Consider the following 27,755-nt stretch of genomic DNA (forward strand, 5'->3'; position numbering starts at 1 on the left):
AGAACATGAATGAATTAAGTTTTCACCTTCTTATTGATTGTTGTTTTACCTGAAATGTTCCGCAAATGTCTGGGGGTTGGGACCCCCTGAGAGGTCGTATGAGTCATTCTCAATCTCGAAACGTGTCCAGATGACTCCTGGACGAATGGGGGTTGAAATTAATACTGCAACATTTTCATTCCTCCGTGGGGGTCCAGAGTTGGTTGCTGGGATATTTTGGGGGTCCTTAGTCAACAACAAAAACATTTTCATGAGACAAGCGTGTGTCCACCAGAAATTTTACTTAATACACATTTAAAAAAGTGTCATTTGAGTTTATTAAACAGAACAAACTAGTTGTTTCATTGTGTGTTCACTTTATTATGTGGAGAGACATTGTGTGGTCTGAGTGAGGGGCAGTGCAGGAACATGCTGTGTAGGCGACTGTAATCTGCTTGAGGTAATCTGGGTTATGATTGAGAGCAACCAGTAAGTCCTGGTTTAGTGAAAAAGAGATGGACGACGTCGGGACTTGAACGCCCCAACCACTGCACCACCGGCAAGCACCAGTTTCATCATTTAGAAATTCATATGAATATTATCCCAATATAAAAAATCATGATCACAAATCGCAAAGTGGGCGGGGCACTCTAGTCTGTTCCTGTAAAATCTAACACTGAACTCGAGTCACTGGTCTTCAGTTCTTAAGTCATCAGTATAGTGACTCAAGGCCAAGGCACTTGCCGGTCCTTCAATCATTTGAATGAGAGCTTTCTCGAAACAGAGGTTGTAGTTTAGTAATGTGTCGTGAGCACAACGTTCAGTTGATCCAAAACATATTGTATCATGTGTGCACTCTAGAAAAGAAAGTTGTCATTGACTTTATCCCTTCTCTCTGTTTATTGCTGCTTTGAATGTGTTTGGAGACATATTAGGGCCCAGAGTTGCTGTGCCTCTTGTGCCAATTGTTGTTGCGTTGCCATGACGACGGAAGCTCCTGGAGTGGGACTGTGGGACCTTGGGGTTTTCTCTAATTGCTGCGTTACACTCAGAATGACCCTTTAAGAGGAAATCAACAATTGTATTTGGTTTATTTTAGGATGTGTTTTGTTTCTATTCTCTTGATCTGGTTTGCCTTCAGTCACCTGAGAGAGCCAGTTACATTGTGATTTTAATGTTGGATGCCCTTCCTTCTAATAGAATGTCAGTTTTGATCACTACATTATTTCTTTAATATTACCATGTGGTTGTCCTTTAGTTCTGATATAGATCCAAACTACTCAGAAAAGGTCAAATGTTGTCCTGTGTGTGTGATTTTTTTTTTTTCAGTATCAAATGATAAGTGTTCAAATAAGTAACATATCTAGTATCGATACAAGTTTTACTATCCGGGTATTGATACTTTTGACAACCCTTTTCTTTCTTGTGACAGGTGGTCCATGTGACTCACCTGAAGATAGTGTTTGAGCGTTCGACCTCCATCATGACCTTGGAGTGTGGAGTGATGCCGCCGCGCTGCCCTTCTGCACCGAGCTGACGCCTGCAGCAGAGCCATGCAGACACACAAGACGCCCGGACGCTTGTTCTGGACACCGGCCCCGCTCGGCCGCTCCCTCTCCAGCTCAGACGCCTCAGGTCAGACGTCTGAGGAGGAGCAGGGAGCTGTCGGTGCTCAGGTGCAGCACAGCGGACTGGAGCAGGCCCTGGAGCTGGCTCTGGGTCAGATTGGGCTCAGGGAGGACGAGCTGGGACTGGGGCCTCATTGTGGAGAGGACCTGCACAGCTTCAGTCCACTTCCTGCAGAGGGCGATGGTGAGTGTTGTCAAGTCTGATAACATTTTATACTACGGTACTTTTGCTTGTCATCATGTGATTAACCATCTAGATTTATATTTGTTAAATACTGTAACTGTACATCCAATAGGATGTGACAATGACGAATGTTAATGTTTGGATTCACATGGGGCACATTTACATGGCCAGGGCAGAGCTTAGTGTTTTACATTTTTCTAAGCAGATGTTTTATGGACAATGTATTATTAGGCCCGAGCGCCACAAGCTGGCGAGAGGCCTATTAATCTCGTAAGGCCGTGCGAAGCACGGCTGCGAAAGTGCGCATGTAGTGCACACGAAATCGAGCGCGAAGCGCTCGCCCACTTCCAAACACTCACTAACGCACTCCTCCACTCATGCACGCCCCGTGCATACTAATTAGTTGTAGGAAAATGGAACATTACCGTTGTAAACGGGCGAAGCCCGTGCAAAAGTTCGCACTAAACGAGCACTTTACATTGGGATGACGACCGCGAAGCGGTCGTCATCCCCATATAAAGCACTCATTTGCGCTAAGTAGCTCACGAATACGTTCCCCATCTCTTGCATGTTCCGTGCATATAAGCATGTAATGCAAAAATTGAACATTATTACTGTATAGAGGGCCAAAAACACAAAGTGGGCGGAGCCCACTCAAAATTATCGAAAGTACCCGTCAGTGACCAGGGACCCACACCATGAGGTAGGAAAGCGCGAGCGCTTTCCGAAAATGTATAGTTTATGATATTTGAAAAATGGGAAACATTGTTTTCGCATCGGAATATTATTCTTTCTTTCTTTCTTTCTTCTTCTTCTTCTTCTTCTCGGGACCAACCCCCTTATTTTTCACCCAGTGAACATTGACGAAAAGTCACAAAAATTTGCACGCCTCTAAAAATCGTGCCTCTCTACATTCTGGCTATTTCCCTTTTCTAAAATTAAAAAAATTGGCGCGTCAGCGCCCCCAAATGTACCAAAAATTCATTGAGAGATGGGAAATGACCCAAAAAAAATCTGATCGTAGAATCATGAAATTTGGCGCAGAGGTAGATGGTGACAAGAGAAGTAAAAAATATTATTACGGCAACGCCGTCCGCCCAACCAAATGTCGGCCATATTGCTTCAAAAATGGCTAAACATGACTTCGGAGTTTTTCCAAACGTCGTACTTTTACGAACTCCTCCCAGGGCGTTGGCCCTAAAAAGCTGAAATTTGGTGAAAATGCTACTGAGGAGTGGGACATCAAAAGTTATCCAAATTACATTGATACCTCTCACGGTCTCTGTGCGGCGAAGCCGCAAACTGTAGCTAGAATTTCAGAAATCTCCCATATTTAAAATTTCTGCCGTTTGCGTAGATAAAGTCCGAATTGCGTCAAATTAGAATCAGTTGTTAAACTCTTTGCCCTAAACCTACTTGAAGTAAAATAAATTCATTTGGCGCCACAGCGCCCCCTACAGATTTTATATGGAGGTTAAATGTTAAGTTTTGCGAAATTATATGAAATTTGACAAACAACTCAATTTTAGCATCCCCATCAAAAAAGTCAATGACTCATGTCATAATTGTTATGGCGTTGCCGTAACGATGACCGAAACCTTTCATGTTATTCCAATGGGGAAATCGCCAGAACATGTTTACACTTTAGACTTTCACAAACTCCTCCCAGGGCGTCAGCCCTATTAACCTGAAATTTGGTGAGACTCATCTTCAAGACCATCAAAAGTTATCCACATTTTCATTCAAAGAGTCACGGTGTCTGTGCGGCAAAGCCGCACATTTTGCCAAGAATTCAAAATAAAATTGCTTTTTGATGGTAAAACAAAGGGGAGAAGATGTGACAGCGTCACAGATTCAGCAGTAGGCGTAATAAAAGGACAATTGGGACGCGTTAGCGCCCCCTCCTCTTGCGGCGTGGCGGCGGTGTGGCGGCGGCGTGGCGGCGGCGTGGCGAGGGCCGATCATTGCCGCTTGCGGCTATATTTTGTTGTTATAGTGGAAACGGCTATATTGTTTTTGCTAAAAATATTATTATTTTTATTATTTTTCTTGTTCTTCTGCTTTTTGAGCTCTAATTTGACCCCCTGAACATGCTCAAAAACTCACCAAACTTTACCCAAAATTCAAAATCGGCGAAAAATTTTGTTTTTTCTGGGCCATTTTTTTTTTCGTTAAAAAATGGCGCGACAGCGCCACCGACAAAAGTCAAAATACATTGTGGGAGACGCCCCGAGGTCAACTTTGTCGTAAAGCTACGAAATTCGGAACACGCATTCCTCTTGTGAGGACAAAAAACAAAAATATTATTGTGGCCACGCCCCCAGACTTACCCTATGGCCGCCATCTTCCTTTGAAAATGAAAACACGCTGTGTTAGCCATTTTGTTCACGTGAAACTTTGACGAACTCCTCCTAGGGCGTTTTGCCCACCGACTTCAAAATCAGCGGACGTCCTCTGGACAAGTGGGGCATCTAAAGTTATCCAATTTTTTGAGATACCTTTTACGGTCTGTGTGCGGCGCAGCCGCAAAGTTGGACAACTTATTTTGGGATATTGCAGATCTAAAAATTGTTCCCATTTGATCAAAACAAGTCCGATTAGGACCAAATTTGAATCAGTTGTTCAACTTTCTAGTTTGGACCAGTTTATGATGACAAAATTGAAATGGGCGCGATAGCGCCCCCTACAGAGTGACCTTTAAATTAACATTGAAGGTCAAAAATTAGTTTTACCAAAATTGTCTAAACTTTACCCAAAATTCTATTTTGGCGTCGCGATCAAAAAAGCCAATCAGACAAATGCCTTAATTTTTACGGCGTAGTCGTAGCGATGACATAAACCTCCCATTTTATCCCTATGGGAAAACCGCTAAATCTCTCGAATATCCACATTTTTATGTTTTACACTTTAACAAAGTCCTCCTAGTGCGTTTTGCCCACCGACCTCAAAATCGGTGTACGTCCTCTAGACAAGTGGGGCATCTAAAGTTATCCAAATTTTAAGGATAGCTTTTACGGTCTCTGTGCGACGGAGCCGCAAACGTTTCCCAGAATTCTGACTATTTGGCCTTCAGAGTGGCCTATAAACAATAGAGTTTTTCCAAATGACATGATATTTTGAACAAAATTCTAAGTTGCCATCCTGATCACAAAAGTATGAGAGCCAAAGTCATATTTTGTACGGCGTAACCGTAGCGATGACAGAAACATCCCATGTTATCGTTATGGGAAAATCATAGAATTGCTCAAATCACCACATTTTTACGCTTCACACTTTAACGAACTCCTCCTAGGGCGATTGTCCGATCAAGTTCATATTTGGAGAATATCATCTACACAAGCGGGGCATCAAAACTTATCCATATTTTGATTCTAAGTGCTACGGTCTCTGTGTGGCGGACCCGCAAAAATATGTCAGAAATGGGAAAACAGCGAAATCTCTGAAATGTTCACATTTACGCTTCACACTTTAATGAACTCCTCTGTGGGCAATAGCTCGATCAAGCTCATATTTGGGGAAAATCATCTACACAAGCGGGGCATCAAAAGTTATCCATATTTTTATTCCAAGTGCTACGGTCTCTGTGCGGCGGCGCAGCAAATTTGACTGACACTTGTGTTCATTTGCACTGGATTGGCCATGTCCAATGTGTCGCCGTCTGTCAAGTTCTTTTTTTATTCAACACACAATAAGGGCGCCATCTTTATCAAGTCGAAAGCGCAGAGTCGGAAGGCCGGCGGCCCGCGAGGGCCGTTGGATGCCGCTTGCGGCTTTAATATTCTTTCTTTCTTCTTCTTCCCGGGACCAACCCCCCTATTTTTCACCCAGTGAACATTGACGAAAAGTCACAAAAATGTTCACACCTCTAAAAATCGTGCCTCTCTACATTCTGGCTATTTCCCTTTTCTAAAATAAAAAAAATTGGCGCGTCAGCGCCCCCAAATGTACCAAAAATGCATTGAGAGATGGGAAATGACCCAAAAAAAATCTGATCGTAGAATCATGAAATTTGGCGCAGAGGTAGATGGTGACAAGAGAAGTAAAAAATATTATTACGGCAACGCCGTCCCCCGAACCAAATGTCGGCCATATTGCTTCAAAAATGGCTAAACATGACTTCGGAGTTTTTCCAAACGTCGTACTTTTACGAACTCCTCCCAGGGCGTTGGCCCTAAAAAGCTGAAATTTGGTGAAAATGCTACTGAGGAGTGGGACATCAAAAGTTATCCAAATTACATTGATACCTCTCACGGTCTCGGTGCGGCGAAGCCGCAAACTGTAGCTAGAAATTCAGAAATCTCCCATATTTAAAATTTCTGCCGTTTGCGCAGATAAAGTCCGAATTGCGTCAAATTAGAATCAGTTGTTAAACTCTTTGCCCTAAACCTACTTGAAGTGAAATAAATTCATTTGGCGCCACAGCGCCCCCTACAGATTTTATATGGAGGTTAAATGTTTAGTTTTGCGAAATTATATGAAATTTGACACACAACTCAATTTTAGCATCCCCATCAAAAAAGTCAATGAGACCCATGTCATAATTGTTATGGCGTTGCCGTAACGATGACCGAAACCTTTCATGTTATTCCAATGGGGAAATCGCCAGAACATGTTTACACTTTATACTTTTACAAACTCCTCTTAGGGCGTTAGACATATTAACCTGAAATTTGGTGAGACTCATCTTCAGGACCATCAAAAGTTATCCACATTTTCATTCAAAGAGTCACGGTGTCTGTGCGGCAAAGCCGCACATTTTGCCAAGAATTCAAAATAAAATAGCTTTTTGATGGTAAAACAAAGGGGAGAAGATGTGACAGCGTCACAGATTCAGCAGTAGGCGTAATAAAAGGACAATTGGGGCGCGTTAGCGCCCCCTCCTCTTGCGGCGTGGCGGCGGTGTGGCGGCGGCGTGGCGAGGGCCGATCATTGCCGCTTGCGGCTATATTTTCACTATTATTATTTATTATTTTGGTGAAGTTTAGGGCTTTGGAACACGGAACACTAGACTCGCCCCGCAATAAAATGAGGAACATTTTGGAATCCCATTTAGTCCGTTTTTTTGTTGTTGAATATCAAACCAAGAACTTGTATTGATCACAGGCTCCTGAAAATGCATCCATGTAGTAATTTTTCTTGAGTTATCGAGACCTTCCCATCCAAAAGTCACTTTCGTCAGATTGAAAATGACTTGAAACGTCTTGCTTTTTAAAAACATTGGTAACATTTAGTGGCTTTTTCCTACTCTGGACCACTCCTGGACAAAGGAGGGATTACTATTGAGAATAGTTCAATTAGTGTAATTATTTAGTCGACGTATCTTTCGATGGTGCCTTAGTTGGTCAATTTTTTTTATTCAACTGATGACTTTATTTTATTTATTTCGATTTTTATTTAAAGGTAAACTTACAAAACACAGGACAAGACATTCATGTAATTTCATCCATCATGTCAATGTCATCCAGCCTTTTTCGCTGCCGCCAGGAGAATGCTCCAGAGGTAACTGTTCATTGTGTCCATGGCAGGTCCTAAGGCCCAAGTACACATAATCTGCGTATTAGGCAATTTTATTTTCCATCCCATCAAATGTAACACTGTGAATTGTTTTTTATTGTCTAATATATTTGGACCAATGGTTCAAAGTACAAAGTAAACAGAAGGGGAGACCATGCAGGCACAGCCCTGCCTCACCCCTCTTTCCAGAGTCAGTGGATCTGTCAGATGACCATTGATTTTCATTTTTGATGTTGGGCTATTGTAAAGAGCTCCAATATTTTTTAGAATTATATAGTCAATTTGAACTGTATTTAGCACTATGAATAAATATAGCCAGCTTACAGAATCAAAAGTCTTCTCAGCGTCCAAACGAATCATCACAGCTTTGTTTTGTTGTATTTGTATATGATTCATTATGTATAAAAGGATCGTCTTATTTTCTTTTGGACATAATTGAGGTGTATATATGATAGTCCACATTCAGAATAGAAATAGGTCTGTATGAGGAACACTCGAGTCTGTCCTTCCCATCTTTAGGTATTAGGGATATGATGACTAGGAGGGTCTCGGTTTTCTTGAGTGTCCAGTTAAAAGTTGTTGAATGGAAAGGAGTAAGTGTGTCTTTTAAAGCTTCACTCTTAGGTGAACCATCTGGTGAACACGAACTGTTATTTCAGCTTCTAGTTTTTTATATTGTTCCTCTGATACAACGGGAAAATTGAGGGCGTTCAGAAAGGATTTGATATCATCCTCCTTATATCCTGGAATTTTTAGAGACATGTTTTAATAGAAGGATTCAAATGTTGATTGAATTTGGTCTTATTTGGTTATGATTACATAATTTTGCCTGGCCTGTATTTTAAAAAAAATTCTTTCAGCTTGTTGTTTTCTATGTTTCCAAGAGTAATTTAGACAATTTTGATCCACTCTCATAATATCTTTTTTGGCACCTTTTTAAAATCTTTTCTGTGAGGTCAGGTCATTATTTTCTCCTCTTATTTTTTCAATTTCCTGTAGCATCTGAGGACTTCCCATCTTGGCATGATCCACCTCCAGCAATTTTTTTTTTTAAAGCAGATCTTTTAGCTTTTTCTCCCTTTGTTCCTTTTTTGCAGAGACTATGGCTATAATTTTCCTCTCAAAACTGCTTTAGAAGTATCCCAGAGGATGTGTGGGGAAGTTTTCCAAGTATCATTTTCCTCCAGATAAATCTTAATGTCGTTTGACATTTTTCCTTGAACAAAGTGTGTTTTTTAGTCTTTCCTCCTAATGTAGTTAGGAGCATGGTCACTTAAATCTATTGCACCTATATCTGCCTCAGTGATTTTTGATTTGTCCTCCTGACAAAGAAATAGTCTATTCTGGAATAGATTACATGTGGATTAAAAAAAATTGTATATTGGCATGTGTTAGGGTTCATCTCCCTCCAGATTTCAAGCAGTCCTATATTCTTCATTAAATCACAGAACTTCCTATTGATTGTTCTGCCAGTGCCTCTTGAGCTCGACACGTTTAATGTAGGTTGGATGCGAATGTGCCAATCAGCCCCACAGATTAGGGTCCCTCAGAGTGGTTTACAATCAGGTCCATAATATCTGTATAGAAGGTGATATCACTCCCCGGTGGAGCATACACATTCAGCAGAATAAAGAGGGAAGAGCTGCGGTCCGCCGCATCGGGCCTGCTAGCCATGTTAGCCTAGTTAGCTTGTGAGGTGCGCTGTAATACAATAGAGTTGTGGGTTGGCAGCTCTGTTCTAAAAGTATGCATTTATTCCATGACAGGGACTGATGACTTTATTAAGAACATGACAGCAGAAAGGAGTGAGTTTTCTGGAGTTTTGTGACTGGACAGTTCTGACCTTTCACTTTTCTTCTCTGTAGTTTTTCCATGGGATTGTACTCCTTTTTGAGAGGTTTTGTAGTCGATTCACAGAGCATGTCTTTAGTCGACTACAGCCCAAGAGTAAAGTCTAGTTTCTTTGGCTGACGTCTGTTGTTGTGACTTCCAGCTGATGAAGGCTTGGATCGTGGTTCGAGTCCAGCGATGTTTGGCACTGACCTGGATGTTTCAGAGGAGGGAACGGAGTACTATCACACTCCTACCAAGTGTTTGGATGAGGATCTAACCCTTCAGAATCGCCCAAATCCTCTGGACTCCAAGCCTCACACTCCCTCCAGAGCGCCCAGTCTGCCCCTCATCAGCCCGGAGGAACTGGCCAGCAGCCCGCGCATAATCGAGGAAACCCTCCCCGAAATCTGGTCAGAGAGTTCCTCCGAGTCTAGCCCTCGACCTGCAGAGCCAAGTTGTGAGTCCCATAATCCACAAACTGAAACAAGGACTTTGAAAGAGCTCGGGGCTGTCAGTAAGATCCCCGTGAAGATGTCAGTGACCCAGAAGAGGCCGAGCTCGCCTGAAGATACCAGGTTAAGCACTACAATTCTCCCCAAAGCCAGGCCACGGTCGTCCAAGTCCAGCTGTCGTAGTAAACCCAGTGCAGAGAGAGAGGAGAAACAGAACCAGGCTGCTCTGTTCAGGTAATGCAGAACGCTCACATCAATTATCACATCACATGACAACCTAGTGTTTGACTGATGATTTAAAGGAGACATGTTACACAAAATGTACTTTTAAAAACCATGTCTTGTGCACGTGTCAGTATTCTTTATTGTCTGTAATATTATACTGCTGCATTTTAAGTGCTGTTATTCCAATAATGTGTCGACTGCTAAAATGATCATTAGTTGTAGCCCTCATAGGTTATAATGGTAAAGCAGACAAAAGCACTTCTCTTCTTTATGTTAACTAATTTCAGTGGAATTCCAATGTGTCAGAGTATTGTTTTATGTGTCGTCAAAGCATGAGTAAACTTTATAACATTGATTAAAGCGCATACCTTGATTTAATATATCACTTTGAATACAACCCTCTTGTTACCTTCTTTTGTGGGTCTTGTTATTTCCCAGCCCCATGGTTCCCAGCATGCACCGGTTTGACCTATCCAAAGTGGAGCCCAGAGTTCGATTCCCCAAAGACGGCTACACTCCCCCAAAGAGCCGGTGTCCCCTGAGGAGTGTCTCTCTGTCTCCCGAGCCTCGTCTGATGTACATGTCCCCGGCCGACATCGTGACAACGGTCCTGCTCAACCCTTTAGATGGATCGGACCCCGAGGGCGAGGAGGAGACCCCAGCCGCGCTCTCCATTCTCCCCCCGGAGTTCAGGTCCAGACAGCAGGCCATATCTCTGATGAATGAGCTGCAGGTAAAATCTACACTTGAGAAGGGCTTCATCAATTTTTAGCAGTAGTGGGTGAGGAGTCTTTGCCCCAAGTGGAGGAGTTCAAGTATCTCAGGGTTTTATTCACGAGTGAGGGAAAAGCGGATCGGTGCAGTGGGCTGTTGTGGTAAAGAAGGAGCTGAGTCGAAAGGCAAAGCTCTCGTCATGAGGTTTGGGTAATGACCAAAAGGACGAAATGTGTTTCATCCACAGCGAGGCTGTGCGCTCCCTTAGAGATAGGGTGAGTGGCCCCGGGGAAGACCCAGGACACGCTGAAGAGACTATGTCTCTCGGCTGGCCTGGGAACGCCTCGGGATCCCCACGGAGGAGTTGGAGGAAGTGTCTGGGGAGGGGGAACTCTGGGAGTCCCTGCTTAGACTGCTGCCCCTGGGACCCGGCTCCAGATAAGCGGAAAAAGATGGATGGATGAACTTTTCAGTTTAAATGGCATTGTCAAATCCTCTTCTCAATTCAGACTTAATACGTCTTTATGTATCTAATATTATCTCATTAGTTTCACCAAATAGGACTATTTAGGTATTTAGACAGAAGTTTACAATACATAATGAATAAAACTACAACGTAAAGCATTTTAAATAATGGAAAACAGAATTTGCAGCTCTCACCCACACTGCTTGGATCAAACTTCTGAAATAAACACCTTTGGTTGTTTGGAATGCAACTGTACATTTATCTCAACATGCTAATATACATGCGGCGTCTCTGACTTAAGACTTTGGAATAGGTTTCTTTGTTAAACTCCCTCTCTCTGCAGGAGGACAACTACAGGCTGAAACTGAAGTGCGCTGAGGCTGCGACCACCATCGATCGGCTGCGTCTGGAGGCAAAGGTAATGCGGAGCTCATTTGTCACTATCTAGAGTCGCTTTGTGTTTGTGAAGTGCACTTGAGTTGATCTAAACTGTTTTTTTCATGTGACACACTGAAGATTGGATCCTTTCTTTAACTTGTGTACAGTCCAACATTCTAAACATGATAGACACAATCTTTTCAAAGTGAACTATTTAATTTCATAAATATCTTAAATTTACAAACCTTATTCCAGCAAGATTACCAACAGTTTCATTCTTCAGTTCTTTTCCACTGCAGACGAAAGGCCATACCACCACCTGTGAGCTTGAGAATGTCAGGCAAATTAATTTAAAAACATATAGAAACAATAAGAAATATATACAGAGAGGAAAGTAAATACCGGTATTTGAAAACCCTGTGCTTTTGCAAGTTCTCCCACTTAAAAATGATGGAGGGGTCTGAAATGTTCATGCATTTCCCCAGTGAGAGACAGAATCTAAAAAAAAACATCCGAAAATCACATTGGATGATTTTTAGATAATTTATTGCTGCAAATAAGTATTTGAACACCTGGGAAAATCAGTGTTAATTTGGTACAGAAGCCTTGTTTACAATTACAGTTCTACAGAGTTCTATATTTCCTGTAGTTTTTGATCAGATTTGCACACACTGCAGAAGGGATTTTGGCCAGCTCCTCCACACAGCCACACAGATCATCTCTAGATTGATCATCTCTTGGAGTTTCAGCTCCCTCTTAAGATTTTTTATTGGATTTAGGTCTGGAGTCTGGCCGTGATATGCCTCTTATGGAGCCACTCCTTGGTTATCCTGGCTGTGTGCTTCGGGTCATTGTCATGTTGAAAGACCCAGCCACGTCCCATCTTCAATGCTCTGACTGAAGGTCTCACAATACAAGGCCCCATTCACTCTCTCCTGAATACAGTGCAGTTGTCCTTTCTGCTTTGCAGAAAAACACCCAAAAGCATGTTTCCACCCTCATGCTTCACAGTAGGGATGTGTTCTTGGGATGGTACTCATCTTTCTTCATCCAAACACAGCGAGTGGAGTTTATACCAAAATCTTGGTTTCATCTGACCACATGACTTTCTCCCATGACTCCTCTGGATCATACAGATGGTCATTGGCAAACTTCAGATGGGCCTGGACATGTGCTGACGTAAACAGGGGAACCTTCTGTGTGATGCATGATGAGCAGCTCCTCCCATGTAGTTCTGGGCTGATTCCTCACCTTCCTTATGATCATTGAGGCCCCACAATGTGAGATCTTGCATGGAGCCCCAGTCTGAGAGAGATTGACAGTCATCTTTAGCCTCTTCCATTTTCTTCAATTGCTCCAACAGTTGATCTTTTACACCAAGCTGCTTGTCAATTGCATTACAATTAGTAGTTGAAGTCTGATTTGTGGGGTGGACAGGTGTCTTTATGCAGCGACTAGTTCAGTTTAATAAGTGGATTGTGGTGGACTTTTTAGAGGCAGGCAAACAGGTTTTTGAGAGCAAGAATTCTTGCTGATTGGGAGATGTTCAAATACTTATTTGCAGCAATAACATGCAAAGGAATTATTTGAAAATCATACATTATGTCGTCTGTGATTTCCTTATTTATCAAGATTCTCTCTCTCACACCTACAATGACAATTCCCTGACCCCTCCATAATTTCTAAGTGCGAGAATTAGAAAAAATTGCAGGGTGTTGAAATACCTTTATTCCTAAATAGTTTCATACACCCTGCAGTCCCCTGGTTCCCGTGATTGGACATGTCCTTCTGTTTGCTCTCAGGTGAACTTGTATTCAGATCCTCCTGAACCCGGGCTGCCTCTGCACTGCGGCGTCAGAACACAGGCCTCCAGACCCGTGACCCTGGACATCCCTCATCCTCAGAGAGCAGAGTTCAGCCCCTCGTCCTCCTCACAGAGCAGAGCACAGCACCAACAGCACAGTGCGTACAGCTCAAAACAACTTTTAGGATTAATTGTAAGCAATCATTGAAAAAATCAAGTTAAGGAGAAAGAGGTTAATCACAAAGCTCATTCTGTCAATATGACACAAGAATACATTTTGTGATTAGATTAGAATATTGTTTTGTGAATATTCTCCATTATACAATATATAGTTGGCATACTGTGCAGCATCAATCTTAATTCATTGACTGCCAGAATAATAGTGTCTTTAGCTTCCCTTGAAACAATAATGAATCTGTTATAAAGAACCTGAAGTATAGAATAATTTGCAGTATACTTTCATGTTTTTGTCGTGTTTGTTTTTATGACTTTGTTTCTTCTACAGAAAGTCCTCTGTCTTCCACATCCTCCTCAGTGAGAAGGTTTTCAGACCTTATTGACGCACTGCGCTCACAGGCTCAGATGTTTCTACAAAATGTAAGTGGTTTAACTGATCCTAACCTTCACCATGGTCACTACCTGTCTAACTTAAACCCAAACCGTAGCCTGTTTTAGCTCATATCTGAACTTTAGACCACACTGTTGATCTGAAGCTGAAGTGTCTGTTGCAGGTGGAGGCCTGTGGGAGGAGCCTGCAGACGGAGAAGCAGATGGAGGTAAACACTTCAGAATATGTTGTCAGATACAGTATTCTACATCATTGATTTTTATGAGGTTTTAAGCATGTAATAATACTTTTCTTTCACCATTAGATTACTAGTATTTGTGTTTTGATTGGGTATATTATCTCAAAAAGAGTTGATAAACAAAAATAAACATGGAACAAACATGGAACAAAAATGAACCTCAGGACTTAAGTATCTGAGCATGTGCAATTAAAAAAACGTGCCAAATCAGGTAATGACACCCCTTTGATCTTGTAAACTGCCTGCAGCTCGTTTTTGGAGAATAATCACTGGGTTAAAAGATTAGTAATTTATGCCGTGTTGTTTGTCTTTTCACTTGATGACTCTCTTTCTTCTCCACACATTGTCCAGAAGATGCTTCAAAGGCTGGACATCTTAGAAAGATGCTACATGTTTGCAAAGGAGGAACATAAGCGACTACAGAGGGAGGGTGCACATTTGGGCAACTTTGACCCCGAGCGGTAAATATATAATAAAAAAACAACGTGCATTGAAAAGTTAGTGTAAACTTATTGATGTTTGTCTTGTTTGATTGTCAGGGAGCTGGAGAGTCTGATCTTCCAGTGTGATCAGCAGATGGACGAGCTGAAGGAGCAGGTTCAGCAGAAGCAGTTGTACAATGTTGCCACGCCCACTCACCATGACCCGCCCACGCACCATTACCCGCCCCCTCCACCTCTCCAGACCCCGCCTACTCCCAGCCACGCTGCGGTGCAGGTCCCAGAGCACAGTAAGTCCAACCGTTTTCACATACATAAAGGGAGAGTTGTAAAGGTCATGCAAGACTTTGTCATGTTTAAAATCCTTTTGATTATAACACATCATTAAAATAAATATGACACAACTTTTTCTTTCTTTTTTTTTTACTCAGCTGCCGTAAAAAAAAATCTAATTTATATGAAATAAGCGACACATGTTGGTTGAAATGCATGAAATAAAACTTTCTGTAATTTAGATAAATGCTAGTGCTGCTAATCGACTAACGTAGACAAGTTTCAGAGGTTGTGAAAACATGATAATCCAAATTGTATTTTTATGATCATAATCTGGACCAAACAGACTTTAAAGCACATGCATAAAGACCTTTTTGTGGCATTATTTTAGTGGTATTATGAAATAACATTTTCATCAATAATACACTTTATTTATAAATATTTCCTCTCTAGAAGCCTTTGGTCACATTGGATACCATAGAAATAATCGCTCACTTGTCGGAAAATCGATGCAGCTCCACCAAATACACAGTGAAGAAATAAGTATTTGACACCCTGTGATTTTGCCAGTTCTCCCACTTAGAAATGATGGAGGGGTCTTACATTTTCAATGTAGATGCATTTCCATTGTGAAGGACAATCTAAAAAAATCCAGAAATCACATTTTATGATTTTTAAATAATTTATTTGTATGTTATTGCTGCAAATAAGTATTTAAACACCTGCCAATCAGCAAGAATTCTGGCTCTCAAAGACCTGTTAGTCTGCCTTTAAAAAGTTCACCTCTGTTCCAGTTATTAATCCAAATTACCTCACTACCATGGGCAGGACCAAAGAGCTGTCAAAAGACACCAGAGGCAAAATTCCACAAGGCTGGAAAGGGCTCCGGGGCAATTGGCAAGCAGCTCTGTGAAAAAAAGATCAACTGTTGGAGCAATTGTGGAATTGTGGAAAATGGAAGAGGCTAAATATGACTGTCAATCTCCCTCGTACTGGGGCTCCATGCAAGATCACACCTCAAGGCGTCTCAATGATCATAAGGAAGGTGAGGAATCAGCCCAGAACTACACAGGAGGAGCTGGTCAATGACCTGAAGAGTGACCACAGTTTCAAAGGTAATACATTACGTCGTCATGGTTTAAAATCATGCATCGCACAGAAGGTTCCCCTGCTTAAATCAGCACATGTCCAGGCCCGTCTGAAGTTTGCCAATGACCATCTGGATGATCCAGAAGACTCATGGGAGAAAGTTGTGTGGTGAGATGAGACCAACATTTTGGTATAAATTCCACTCGCCGTGTTTGGAGGAAGAAGAAGGATGAGTACCATCCCAAGAACATCGTCCCTACTGTGAAGCATGAGGGTGGAAACATCAGAATCAGAAAAGGTTTATAGCCATTGCCAGTGAAGAGAATTCACAAACATAAGGAACTTGCTTTGGTGATACGGTGCATGATAAAACAACCTACAGTATATAAAGTAAAAAAGAAAAACAATTAAAATCGGCTATAGGATAAAATAAAAATAAGCTATAAGATAAAAAATAAAAATAGGCTTACTATGTACACAAAATGTACAGTTGAATTTACAGATGTAGTGCAGAAAGTGAACGGTGTAGAGTGATTGATTAAATTGTAGTTAAAGTGAGTGTTTAAGAAGTGTTCATGAGTCCAACGGCAGAGGGATGTTCTTGTGGCAGGAGGTTCTGGTCTGGATGGACCGTAGCCTCCTGCCTGAGGTCTGCAGCCGATCACCTTCTCAGCTGAGCACACAATGCACTGTAGTCTCTGTTTGTCCCTGGGTGTGGCTCCAGCGTACCACACGGTGATGGAGGAGGTGAGACTGCACCATCATCTCTGCTGGAAGCTTGGCTTTCCTCAGCTGCCGCAGGAAGTACATCCTCTGCTGGGCCTTCTTGATCAGATTTTTGCTTTAATCATTTTCTGGATTAAATGAGTCTAAAATGACTTGCTGATGTGGGCATAAACCCTGATATACTTCAGTCTCTATTATCTGTCCTGGTTTGACTCCTTTGTCCCACTCTCAGGTTGCTCTGCTTCCTCCTCGTCTTCCTCAGTGAGAGGCGTCGCTCACAGACTGCACCAGCAGAAGGTGAGCCAGCGAGTGGCTTCATTTAAAGTCCTTTCAAACAATAACATACTTTGGACTCATTCATTTTTGTCAGGAAATATTTTACTAAAATCTTTACAGTGTTTTCAGTGTCTTCAGTTTAATGTTAAATGTATTAAAATATGACTTTTACCTTCTTTGGTTTGCTGTGTTCTATATGTGAATTATTCTGTTCATACTTTCTGCTAGTGTGAATAAATATAACAATAGTTTTGTGTGTTTTCAGTGTCCATCTGCCTCTGTTCTGCCTGGTTCTCCATTCACCACAGCCGCTCCAGAGGGCAAACCCCAAACCACTTTACCTGACCCTCTGTGGAGCGGTGGACATGGTGAGCCGGACCACACCGAACTGTGAGTGAGCAGAAACACAACAGATTCTCCATAACCTGCTCTAAACCATTTGAAAAGACTGTACATATATTTTGAAGCTATAACCTCACGGCTGATCTCACACTGTCACCTCATTCCTCAGGTTCCTCAGCCTGAAAGAGGTCTGTGTGCCTTTAGTGCGAGAGCTCAGCTGTCACCATCCCGTCGAAACAGCAGGTCCACAGTGTGAATACGAAGAGGCCAAGAGGCTGTCCAAGGTCAACACTCAAACGCCACAAAGATCTAACAACAGGTCAGTTTTAAGACACAACAAGAAGTTTTAAAATTGGACCATATGAAACAAGTCAGTGTTTTTATAATGACTAAATGGTTGTATTTCTGTATATTATGTTGACACTGTAAGTTAAAGTCACTGTCACCTAGGCAACCCAATAGTTTATAACCTTTTTTAACCTACTGGATCCTGAACTTGAACCTGCAGTTAAATCGTACAAATTTAGATCCACACAGCAGTTAGTTTTTTGTATCACATGGGACATCATTGCTCTAACTACTGTGCAGGTTGTGTTAGGCTTTACTTGAACCTTTACTTGTTTCTTGCAGATTGTGAAATATATTCTGTTACCAGGATAATCCCCAAACAATTTACAATAGCATTGTCGGCCAAAGTTAAAATGCGTATGTTTTCTTCTGGTTTCGATAACAGGGAAGCAGACCACAGCGCTCACTCAAGTCCAGCAAGGTCCAGTCACAGTTGGGATCTTCCGCAGCGCGCTCCCTGCACCAGTACACCTTTGACCTTTGAGCCTCATGCACTGAGCCGTGGTCCCAGCAGACGGGGCTCCACGGTGAGACCGTCCCCCAGCAGTAGCCCGAGGGAAGCTCTGCACACGACGGACCACAGATTGCCCTGTGAGAGGAAGAAGCAGAGGCGAGCTCAGGTCTGAAGAGGCTTTTGGCTAAATTAGTTCAATATAAGTGGATTGGATGTAAGGTCTACCAAAGCTAATGTTTTGAACAGATTATTTGGTGCTTTCTCTGTTTAATGCAAAGTCTTTCTCACCCACTCGTTCCATTGGCCAACGTCTATCACGCTCTGTAATATGCAGTTGGCTAATGGGTCTTCTGGCTGTTTTTATTTTTAATGTTTTAATATTTTAGGATTCTGCACAAATTTGAATGTCCAGTCTCAAACCAGGGTATCAAACCTTGAGTCAAAGGTGTTCAGTTCTTCGGCCAATTTGCAGTCGTCTGCAGCATAGGGGGCTCAGGCTTGTAGTTGGTGAGAAGCTGGAGTCCACTCTACACAGAGGCGGGGTTGTCTTCTGCTCCAGAGAACTTCTGCTCCAGACGTACTTAGATCTTGCTCCCGACACCTCCCTGCTAAATCCATACTTGGCAACTTTGTAGCGCTTAACTTTCTCAGTTTTGGTGTGAACCAGGGTTTGTCATTGTTGAAGGTGACTTTGGTGTGTGATGGTATAATGCTGTCCTCACAGAATCGAATGTATGCCGCCACAGTGTCCGTGTACTCATCCAAATTATCTGCGGCAACTCTGAAAACGTCCCAGTCTGTAGCGTCCAAACACGTGCGTAGCTCCTCCACTGCCTCATTGGTCCACTTCTTAGAAGTCCTCTCTACAGGTTTGGAGAGCTTCAGCCTCTGTCTTTACGTAGGCATCAGGTGGACCATGAGATGATCTCAAAAGCCCACGGCAGCTCGGGTCACGGCGTGAAAGGCATTACTGAGGGTTTCGTAACAGTGATCAAGCCTGTTCTGCTCTCCGGTCGGGACTTCAACTATACTTTTGTAGTTCATGGCTCAGATTTCCCTTGTTAAAGTCCCCTAAGATAAGAAATAAACAAGGAGTAGGGAAGGTCCACTCCACACTCAGAACCTGGTCAACGAACGCGCTCTGCCTCCTGCACGTTCGGGCTAGGTGGAATGTAAACAGCGGCCAGAATCAATGAGGCAAACTCTTGTGGCGAGTGCAATGGTTTGTGGTTAATGAAGAGATATTCCAGAGCAGGAGAGCAGTGCTTGGCGATCACAGTCACATCAGAACACCAGGCGCTCATGAAGAAACAAATGCCTCCGCCTCATGTTTTTCCCCTTGAGAGTTCCCTTTGTGTATCGGCGCGTAGCAGCTGGAAACCCTCCAGCACTGCTCTCTGCTGAGCCACTTCTCTGTGAAGCACAAAAGACTCTGTTTCTTCTCATCAGCAGTTCATCCGTCTTGTTGTTGAGTGAGCAAACGTTGGAGAGGAAGATATACGACATTCCAATTCAACAGACATCATTTTCCAGTCATTACTCTTGTAACTCTTGACTTTGTGTCTTAGGATGGACTGATTTCCCCGGAGACGGACAGTGGCTTTCTGGGCTCAGAGGAAAGTCGCCTGACGCCTGCTGCAGCAACCAGTCCAGTCCACCAGAGGGAGCCACCAGGGTGAGGAGGCGGCATTTTAGTAGCTCTTTAAATGGAGAGCAACTTCAAAGTCTGCTGTGGTTCCAGGAGTAAATTCCCCATTTATTTATGCCATAAACCATAGAACAAAATCTAATATTAAGAGTTAAAATGCATTCCAGAGGCTGATTGTTAATGTATAAAGTTTCAGACACAGATTTCTTTAGTTACCACACACCTGAGTAGCCCCAAGCAAACTTAAAGTTAATTTAAAAAACAAAAAAATACAGAAAGCCTCTGGGGAAATTTTTGGGAAATGGGAGCTCCATTAGAGGTGGCAATAAAACCCCCAAATTATAAATCAATGATAATATCGTAGTTAGAATATCAAGCTTAAGCTATTCAAAAGGCTACAGTTAAATCGAATCAAAAATAAAAAGTGAACAAACGAAAAGTAATTGTTTTTGTAAGAAAGTCTCCAAATTTCCCCTTCATTAACGACTGATTACATTATTTGAGGAATCGAGACCCAACCACTTTACAGAGCATTTTATGGTTATTCTGGTCTGTCATTCTGTTTTCCTCCAGTGTCATGGGAGTGCCCCTGGTCAGTCCTTCCCCTGGACCCTCACTGAGTCGGCAGTGCACAGAGGGGCCGGCGGTGAGGCCACAGCCCAGCCGGAGGGGCCGCAGAAGGGAGAAGAGACGCAGCTCCTCAGCCTCCTGCTCGCAGCTCCTCAGAGGCAGACGCAGAGCAGACACAGACGGTCTGTGTGGACACTACAGCAGGCACGGTCAGTCTGGTCAGGAGCTGGCTGCAATCACAATCTGAGCTCCTGTTCATGTTGACGTTCTTGATCAAATGTGTGGTTTTGTTTTGGAGATGTTCTAAATCCAAGATCTAACTAACTTCTGCAGGTTCGTTATTCTTTTGGCTGGACTGGAAACATAAAACGTCTGATGTTGAAATGATTGCAGTCACGTTGGAAGAGTTGTTTGGCATACTTGTTGCTTTTTAGTGCACACATTTACAAAATAATAATACAAACATTTAAATTTGATTGATATTATGCAAATTTGACTTTGTGAAACTATGTGATAACTTTCCCTCATCAAAAACATACCTGGAGTTTTACTTAGCTTCACTCACACTTGTATGATTAATCCTGTTTATGGAATAACTAAATAAATGTATTATGAATTTTGCTAAAAATAAAAAATCCCACATTTTTTAGGTTTACAATTTCACTTTCACTCAAATGTCACATTTCTTTTGTTTGATAAATAAAAATCAATGAGAAGCGACTTCATTTTGTTGAATTAATGTTTGTGTAAATTCTGCATAAACTTGAGTGTGGAATGAGTGTCCCAAATGTGATGTCACTTCCTGTCATTGTCTACAGAATTTTCAATGTTTTCTCCACAAATATCTACTCGATTGGTGTCAATCAATAATTTATATGTACGACAGGTATAAATACACCAAATAAAGTCAAAACTATAAAATCGTAAAAAACTGTCATAAACTTATTAAACATGAGACGCCAAAGCAGTGGTACACGAGCATGTTTAAAGGACAATAAAAACACTGGTGATACATAACGTGGCTTATTCTGAGCAAAATGTGATATACTTGTGCATTCGTTACTGTTTTATATTTGTCATGTCTACTAGAACTAACAATCTCATTTCTCATTTCACAGGCAGCTCTACATCTGAAGAGGACCAACGTGACCATTCCTCTGGCTCCTCCCTTTCCTCCTGTGGCCCCTCCTCCCCTCGCCATGGTGACCCTCTCAAAGCCACAAACACTGGGGGAGGGGAAAGGCTGGAGTAAGTGGATCCTGGCTTGTGTTACACTCTTGTACAATTCTGATGAACTTAGATCCTGCTCTGCACTTTATAATGCCAATGATGTATTTGAATCCACCTAGAAGTTAGAGATAATGTATATGTTTGTATGTATATCAAATTGTTCTATAGGAGGTATGCAAAACTAAAATATCAAGTGTATCATTTATAATTAAGACTATTACAAAATTTGCTGAAAAAGAGACATCCAGTAAGTGATATTTCGGCACTTTTATGGTTTTTTGGGACTTGAACCTCAACAAGACACATTTGATCAAGGCTGTTTCTGTATATTGTTGCCGTGACAATGGGAAAAAATACTGACATACATATACTCACTCTCACTGAGTTAAAATACCCAGGTTGAAATATCTCTCATGTCTGAATAACAGTGTTTAGAGCTTAAATATGCCAAAATCCTGTGCTGTTTCTCATAAATGTTTCTCATAAATGATAATCATAATAAGTTATTTCAATGCTTCACTTAGAATTATTAACGTTCTAAGTTTAGTCCTTTAGTCCTGATTCCGATTTCCTCCAGACCAAACAGATACAATGACAATAGAAGTATCCAGCACAAAATATAAAAAACAAAATATTCTGCTTTATCTTCACTTACGTGTACTAGTGTGCGCACACCAAACTCAGACTTGAATCCAGAAAAGATAAACCTTCATGTGCCTCTTTGTCTCACCCAGAAGCCGCGTCGGGGCAGTTTTGTGACGCGTGAGTAGTGGGTTTGCGTGCGGTGCAGTGTGAAGCCAAACTCCTCACTTTTTGCAGTGCGCTCCTCACTAACGACACTTTTGAAATGAGTCGTTATGGATATGATCGCCGTTTACCGGTCTGTTCTGTGTGTCAGGGCGTTTGGCGAGCTGCAGGCTGAAGTGCTGCGTCTGAGGGACAACATGGACTGGTTTGTGAGGGTCAGAGACGACGGACGCTTCTCCCCCTCCTCCACCATCAGCAGGTCTCTTCTTCATATCGATATTTATTTAGCTCGTCTTCATCATGCAAAAGAGTCAGAATGTGGAATCAAAGTATACAAGCTTAAATCTGTGTTGTCACTTTTCATGATATGCATTGATTTAGTTTAACTCTTTTCTCCTGCTCTTACCTTAATATTTAGTATTTATTTCATGGTTTGCTTTCTCCTTCATTTATTTAGAATCCTGGCCCCGCCTTATTCTTCTAATTTATACATTTTTCGGTTCTTGTTTTGAGTAATTTCTTTTTTGTATGTTTCCTGTTGTTTTTATAGATTTATTTTTGGTTATGATTTTGGTTGTGTATTTACTTATTTTTCTGTATTTTTATTGAACCATTTCTTTTTTTCCTCTTGACAATTTTCTTCTAACCTGAAAATAATAGTACAAAAAAAGGTGCACTATGTCACTTGTCCTGGTGGAGGGTCAGCCAGTCTCCATGGAGATGTTTTTGCTTGTAGGGCTGCTGTCGACTAAAAAAGGCACGGCCCTGGCAAAAGTGCTCAAAGTAATTTTAAAATGTACATACAGAGAAATACAGCGCATAAACAACATCAGTGAAACGATGAAAATGCAGATTAAACTCTTCCACTTCCAAAACGACAGCTACTCGCTCGACTCATCTTCACCTTTCTGCTGTTGAGCATAAAAATCCATATTATAAATAATGAGTTGATTGATAATACATTTGGTCCACTAAGACACCATCAAATGATTCATTAACTAAACAGCGTTCAGCCCCAACGACTAGTGGACGACACAAACTTATCCATGCTTTTCTTTCTTTCTATTCCCAATTTGAATAAATAGAAGATAAAATACTTGAACGGTCCAAATGTTGAGATACTAAACGTGACGTTGTCTCTTCTTCTGTTCTGATAGACAAACGACTGTTCACCGACGCAGAAGAGACGAGGACGCAATGTCACAAACAGACCACTGGAGGGCAGTGTCCAGCAAAGTCTCACAAACTGACCACAGGAGGGCAGTGTCCAGCAAAGTCTCACAAACTGACCACAGGGGGGCAATGTCCAGTGATGTATCACAAACTGACCACAGGGGGGCAATGTCCAGTGATGTATCACAAACTGTCCACAGGGGGGCAGTGTCCAGCAGTGTCTCACAAACTGACCACAGGGGGGCAGTGTCCAGCGATGTCTCACCAACTGACCACAGGAGGGCAGTGTCCAGCAGTGTCTCACAAACTGACCACAGGGGGACAGTGTCCAGCAAAGTCTCACAAACAGACCACTGGAGGGCGGTGTCCAGTGATGTCTCACAAACTGACCACAGGAGGGCATTGTCCAGCAAAGTCTCACAAACTGACCACAGGGGGGCAGTGTCCAGCAAAGTCTCACAAAATGACCACTGGAGGGCAATGTCCCGTGATGTATCACAAACTGACCACAGGGGGGCAGTGTCCAGTGATGTCTCACAAACTGACCACAGGGGGGCAGTGTCCAGCAGTGTCTCACAAACTGACCACAGGGGGGCAGTGTCCAGCGATGTCTCACCAACTGACCACAGGAGGGCAGTGTCCAGCAGTGTCTCACAAACTGACCACAGGGGGACAGTGTCCAGCAAAGTCTCACAAACAGACCACTGGAGGGCGGTGTCCAGTGATGTCTCACAAACTGACCACAGGAGGGCATTGTCCAGCAAAGTCTCACAAACTGACCACAGGGGGGCAGTGTCCAGCAAAGTCTCACAAAATGACCACTGGAGGGCAATGTCCCGTGATGTATCACAAACTGACCACAGGGGGGCAGTGTCCAGTGATGTATCACAAACTGACCACAGGAGGGCAGTGTCCAGCAGTGTCTCACAAACTGACCACAGGGGGGCAGTGTCCAGTGATGTATCACCAACTGACCACAGGAGGGCAGTGTCCAGCAGTGTCTCACAAACTGACAGCTGTGAGTCTGTTTTTCTCCTAATTTAACATACATTCTTGTCTGTTTTTAAAGACACAGGCAGAACATGCAAAGTCCACACACAAAGGCCAAGTGAGGTCAAGTGAAGCCTAAGATTAAGCCATGAAATACTCTTGTGTTTTTAAAGGAGACATATTGTGCTAAATTAACATGTATTTGATCCTTATTGATTTATGAATACTGAATCACTTTTGTTATTTCAACACATTTGCCACAGTGTTTTATCGTATGAAGTCAAATAAAACATGATAAACCTTGTGTAAATGTTGTACTGTTCCAGGTTTGTCTCAGCTTGTGTCCAGACTCACACAGACTTCTGCTGAGCGCGGCGCACACCCAGAGACTGTCCACGACCACCAGAGTAAGGAACGCTTTATTCCAGGGACAACGCTGCTGCTTTCAAGTGCTGTGGGTCACCAAAGTTTGTCAAATATGAAAACAAATCAAGCTAGATTTTAGCGATGTGACAATGTTTCATTATATTGTGTGAAGAAACATAACAATTTTACGATCGTATGTGACCAGCTTTATGAAATCAAAGTGTATGAATACAAAGTTAATTTAACATCAAATTTAGGGTTTTTGTTGTATAGATTGAGTTGGAATGACTTCTTTTTCCTTTTGGCCTTATGATTAAATAATTGTGACATTTTATATATATCTCTTTTCATAAAAAAATAACAGCTAACACAGACAAATAATAATAATATTTAAATATTAATTAATAAAATGTGTGTCCCACATGTAATTCATTCAAAAGACAAAGTAGTTGTATTTATTTTAAACGAACAAACAAAAGTGTTTAATTGCCCCACTTGCACCTGAAAGTAGCACGAGACCTTCTGTTGTTAGATTAGAGTTAAACCTGAGTTACACTTCCAGGACACAGCTCAGAGAGAACTGAAGACGGAGACGGCAGGGCTCACGTTTGTCTCGAGTGTCCCGTTTGTCCCGAGTGTCAGTGGAGAGCGAGGTCCAGGGGTAAGTTTGATTTCTGTGGTGACAGTTCTGAATACACACATTCTCTATACTAAATCACACGTTTTTCCTGAAGATGGAGGTGTTAAAAGCTGTCACCCCTGCGGCCTGTGCGGAGCAGCTGAGACCGGCCCGAACATTAGAGCTGAGCCGGACGGACAAAAATGTGAGATGAGATCCATACTGTGATATTTTGATGTACTTCGAGACACGATTTGTTGATTTAAATGACAACTATATCTGCCTAATTTACTCAAATGTTTCTAATTAAAAGCTTGATACTAAACCAAGCCCAAAACAAGGCAGAACGAGGAATTCATGAGGAAAAACGTGGTGCTGTTATTGTTTTGCAAGATTAATATTCTGACATGCAGCCCTTCTGAAAAACCTTTAAAAAAAAAAAAAAAGGTACTAGTGCTTATGATCAAATTATAGCAATGTCAGGATTATAAGATTGTTTATAAGAGATCTTCTACTGAGAGTGTTTTTCAAACTTCCTATAAGTGATCTGTTCTTTTCTTCTGTATCTACCTCTGTATCTTCCTGCGTTGCATCAATGAAATTTCCCCATGTGGGACAATAAAGGAATATCTTAATCTTATCTTATCTTATCTTATTAAAGAAGATCCTGTATGGAAGTTTTCTGCAAATCTGTTGTGTTTGAAGTGCTGGAGTAGTAAGATTATGTCAAAAGCACCAGGTATCCCTTTTTTAAATATATTTTATATTATTATTTTTTTTTTAAATTATTATTATTCTATTATTTTCTCTTCTTTTTTATTCTATTTAATTTTGTTCTATTTAATTTAATTTGTTTTTATTATTTTTTGCATTTTTTTTGGTATTCAGTCCTGGTCATACTTGTGTTGTGTTTCCAGACTCCTTCAGCCACTCAGACGGAGCAGTGCCCTGTGTTTCTGTGTGTCCTCATCAGCCTCTGCTGTAAGTACTACACTCCTTTTTTTTTAAATGTACTTATGACATTTATGCAATATAGAATTTAGATTCCCATTTCTAAAAAACGTGTACAGAAATGTCTGGAATTCAACATTTCTTCAACTTAATGCTCCACCGTGCTGAGAGTTATGAAGCTGAATGTCGCATCATATTAGAACTATAAATGCTGCTCAGTGTTGGTAATATGGCCTCCAGTTAAAGTATATTATTATCTGATGTGAAGTGTCCATGGGTTTCAGACGGATGAAAGCTTCTGACCATTGCCATCAGATGACCGTAATCGTTATCTGGCCTCTACAGGCTCTAAAACAGTGGCAGAAATGTAAAAACTTCAGAGTTTCCTCAATACTACACGTTATTCGTAAATATTCTCTATCTAGAAGCCTTAAGTCAACACATTTCAACCTTTATTGGATTAAAAATGTATTTGAAATGTCCTGATGAACAACTAATTGTTTGTTGCAGCCCTAGTTGTCATAGCAATTATTAATTAAAACAAAATAACTAACCCACTCTTTTGAATAGTGAAAAACTTCTTTATATGTCTATGGTGAAAAGTCTGGGGGTTTTAAGTGTTAAGTCATCACTCTCACTTAAGGGTCCAGTCCGTTTCATTATAATGGCAGTTTGGTGATTTTAAGATGCTCCAGGGTTTTGAATAAAGCACAAATCATTAAATTCTAGTCTTCCTCTAAGCCTAAAAATACTTACACCAATTGGTATTATTTTGTGCAGAGTGATTTCTATTCCCCGCTTTTGTCTCACTTTCATCAGGAGGCCCAGACAAAGTCTATTTCTGCTCTGAACATTTGGACTTGTGATGTCACACTTAATCCTATAACATGAAGCTGAACAGAAAATGGCGTGTATTTGTTAGGAATTCCTCAGCCATACTTAATTTATTACATAATATCATTGCAATATTGTTGAATCTTAAACATGATATCTGATGTGTGTTTGTCCTCCTCAGGCTGTGCGCTCACCCTTTGCCCGTGCGCCCGTCCCTCACTCCGAGCGAGGCCCAGAGCGAGGTCCGGTCCAGGCTCCGGAGGCTCAGGGAGGGCAGGTCCAGCCGCCTTGTGCCCACAGACACACTCTATTCCCTGGACGAGCCGCTGAGCCGAGCCCTGAGAGCCGCGCGGAGCATGAAACACACGTCCAGACACATGGTCCAAACACTGGCATCAGGACTGCAGCACCAACGCACACTCACTCACACGCACTGACACGCCACTGACATCTCACTGACACGCCACAGACACGCCACAGACACGCCACAGACACGCCACAGACACGGCACTGACACGCCGCTGACACGGCGCTGACACGGCACTGACACGCCGCTGACCTCACACTGACTGTAAACAGCCACATAAAAGCACTTTACATGCAGGTGCACTGTTTTGGAGACCAGAATTGAAACCACTTAATTTTGCTTCTAAAATAGTCACGATGATTATGTTTCAGTTCTTACGATCACGCTTC

General features: G+C 41.9%; 1 protein-coding gene across 1 annotated transcript; it reads left to right on the forward strand.

The window, feature by feature from the left end:
* Positions 1-1,418: 1,418 nt before the first annotated feature.
* akna (AT-hook transcription factor) lies at positions 1,419-25,861 on the forward strand. The gene is made up of 21 exons (XM_072453245.1): positions 1,419-1,791; positions 9,299-9,824; positions 10,254-10,548; positions 11,339-11,413; positions 13,176-13,335; positions 13,683-13,774; positions 13,909-13,953; positions 14,335-14,444; positions 14,523-14,713; positions 16,744-16,808; positions 17,053-17,177; positions 17,299-17,448; positions 17,785-18,097; positions 19,500-19,606; positions 20,153-20,358; positions 21,268-21,397; positions 22,278-22,385; positions 23,284-24,317; positions 24,616-24,696; positions 25,218-25,316; positions 25,390-25,861. Exons 1-21 carry the CDS (start codon positions 1,533-1,535, stop codon positions 25,500-25,502), a joined length of 4,284 nt encoding a protein of 1,427 aa, XP_072309346.1. The 5' UTR covers positions 1,419-1,532; the 3' UTR covers positions 25,503-25,861.
* Positions 25,862-27,755: the final 1,894 nt, after the last annotated feature.

Source organism: Eucyclogobius newberryi, unplaced genomic scaffold (genome assembly GCF_026437365.1).
Source record: "Eucyclogobius newberryi isolate DKJ021-1_F unplaced genomic scaffold, fEucNew1.0.hap1 SCAF_2, whole genome shotgun sequence".
Classification (NCBI taxonomy): Eukaryota; Metazoa; Chordata; class Actinopteri; order Gobiiformes; family Gobiidae; genus Eucyclogobius; species Eucyclogobius newberryi.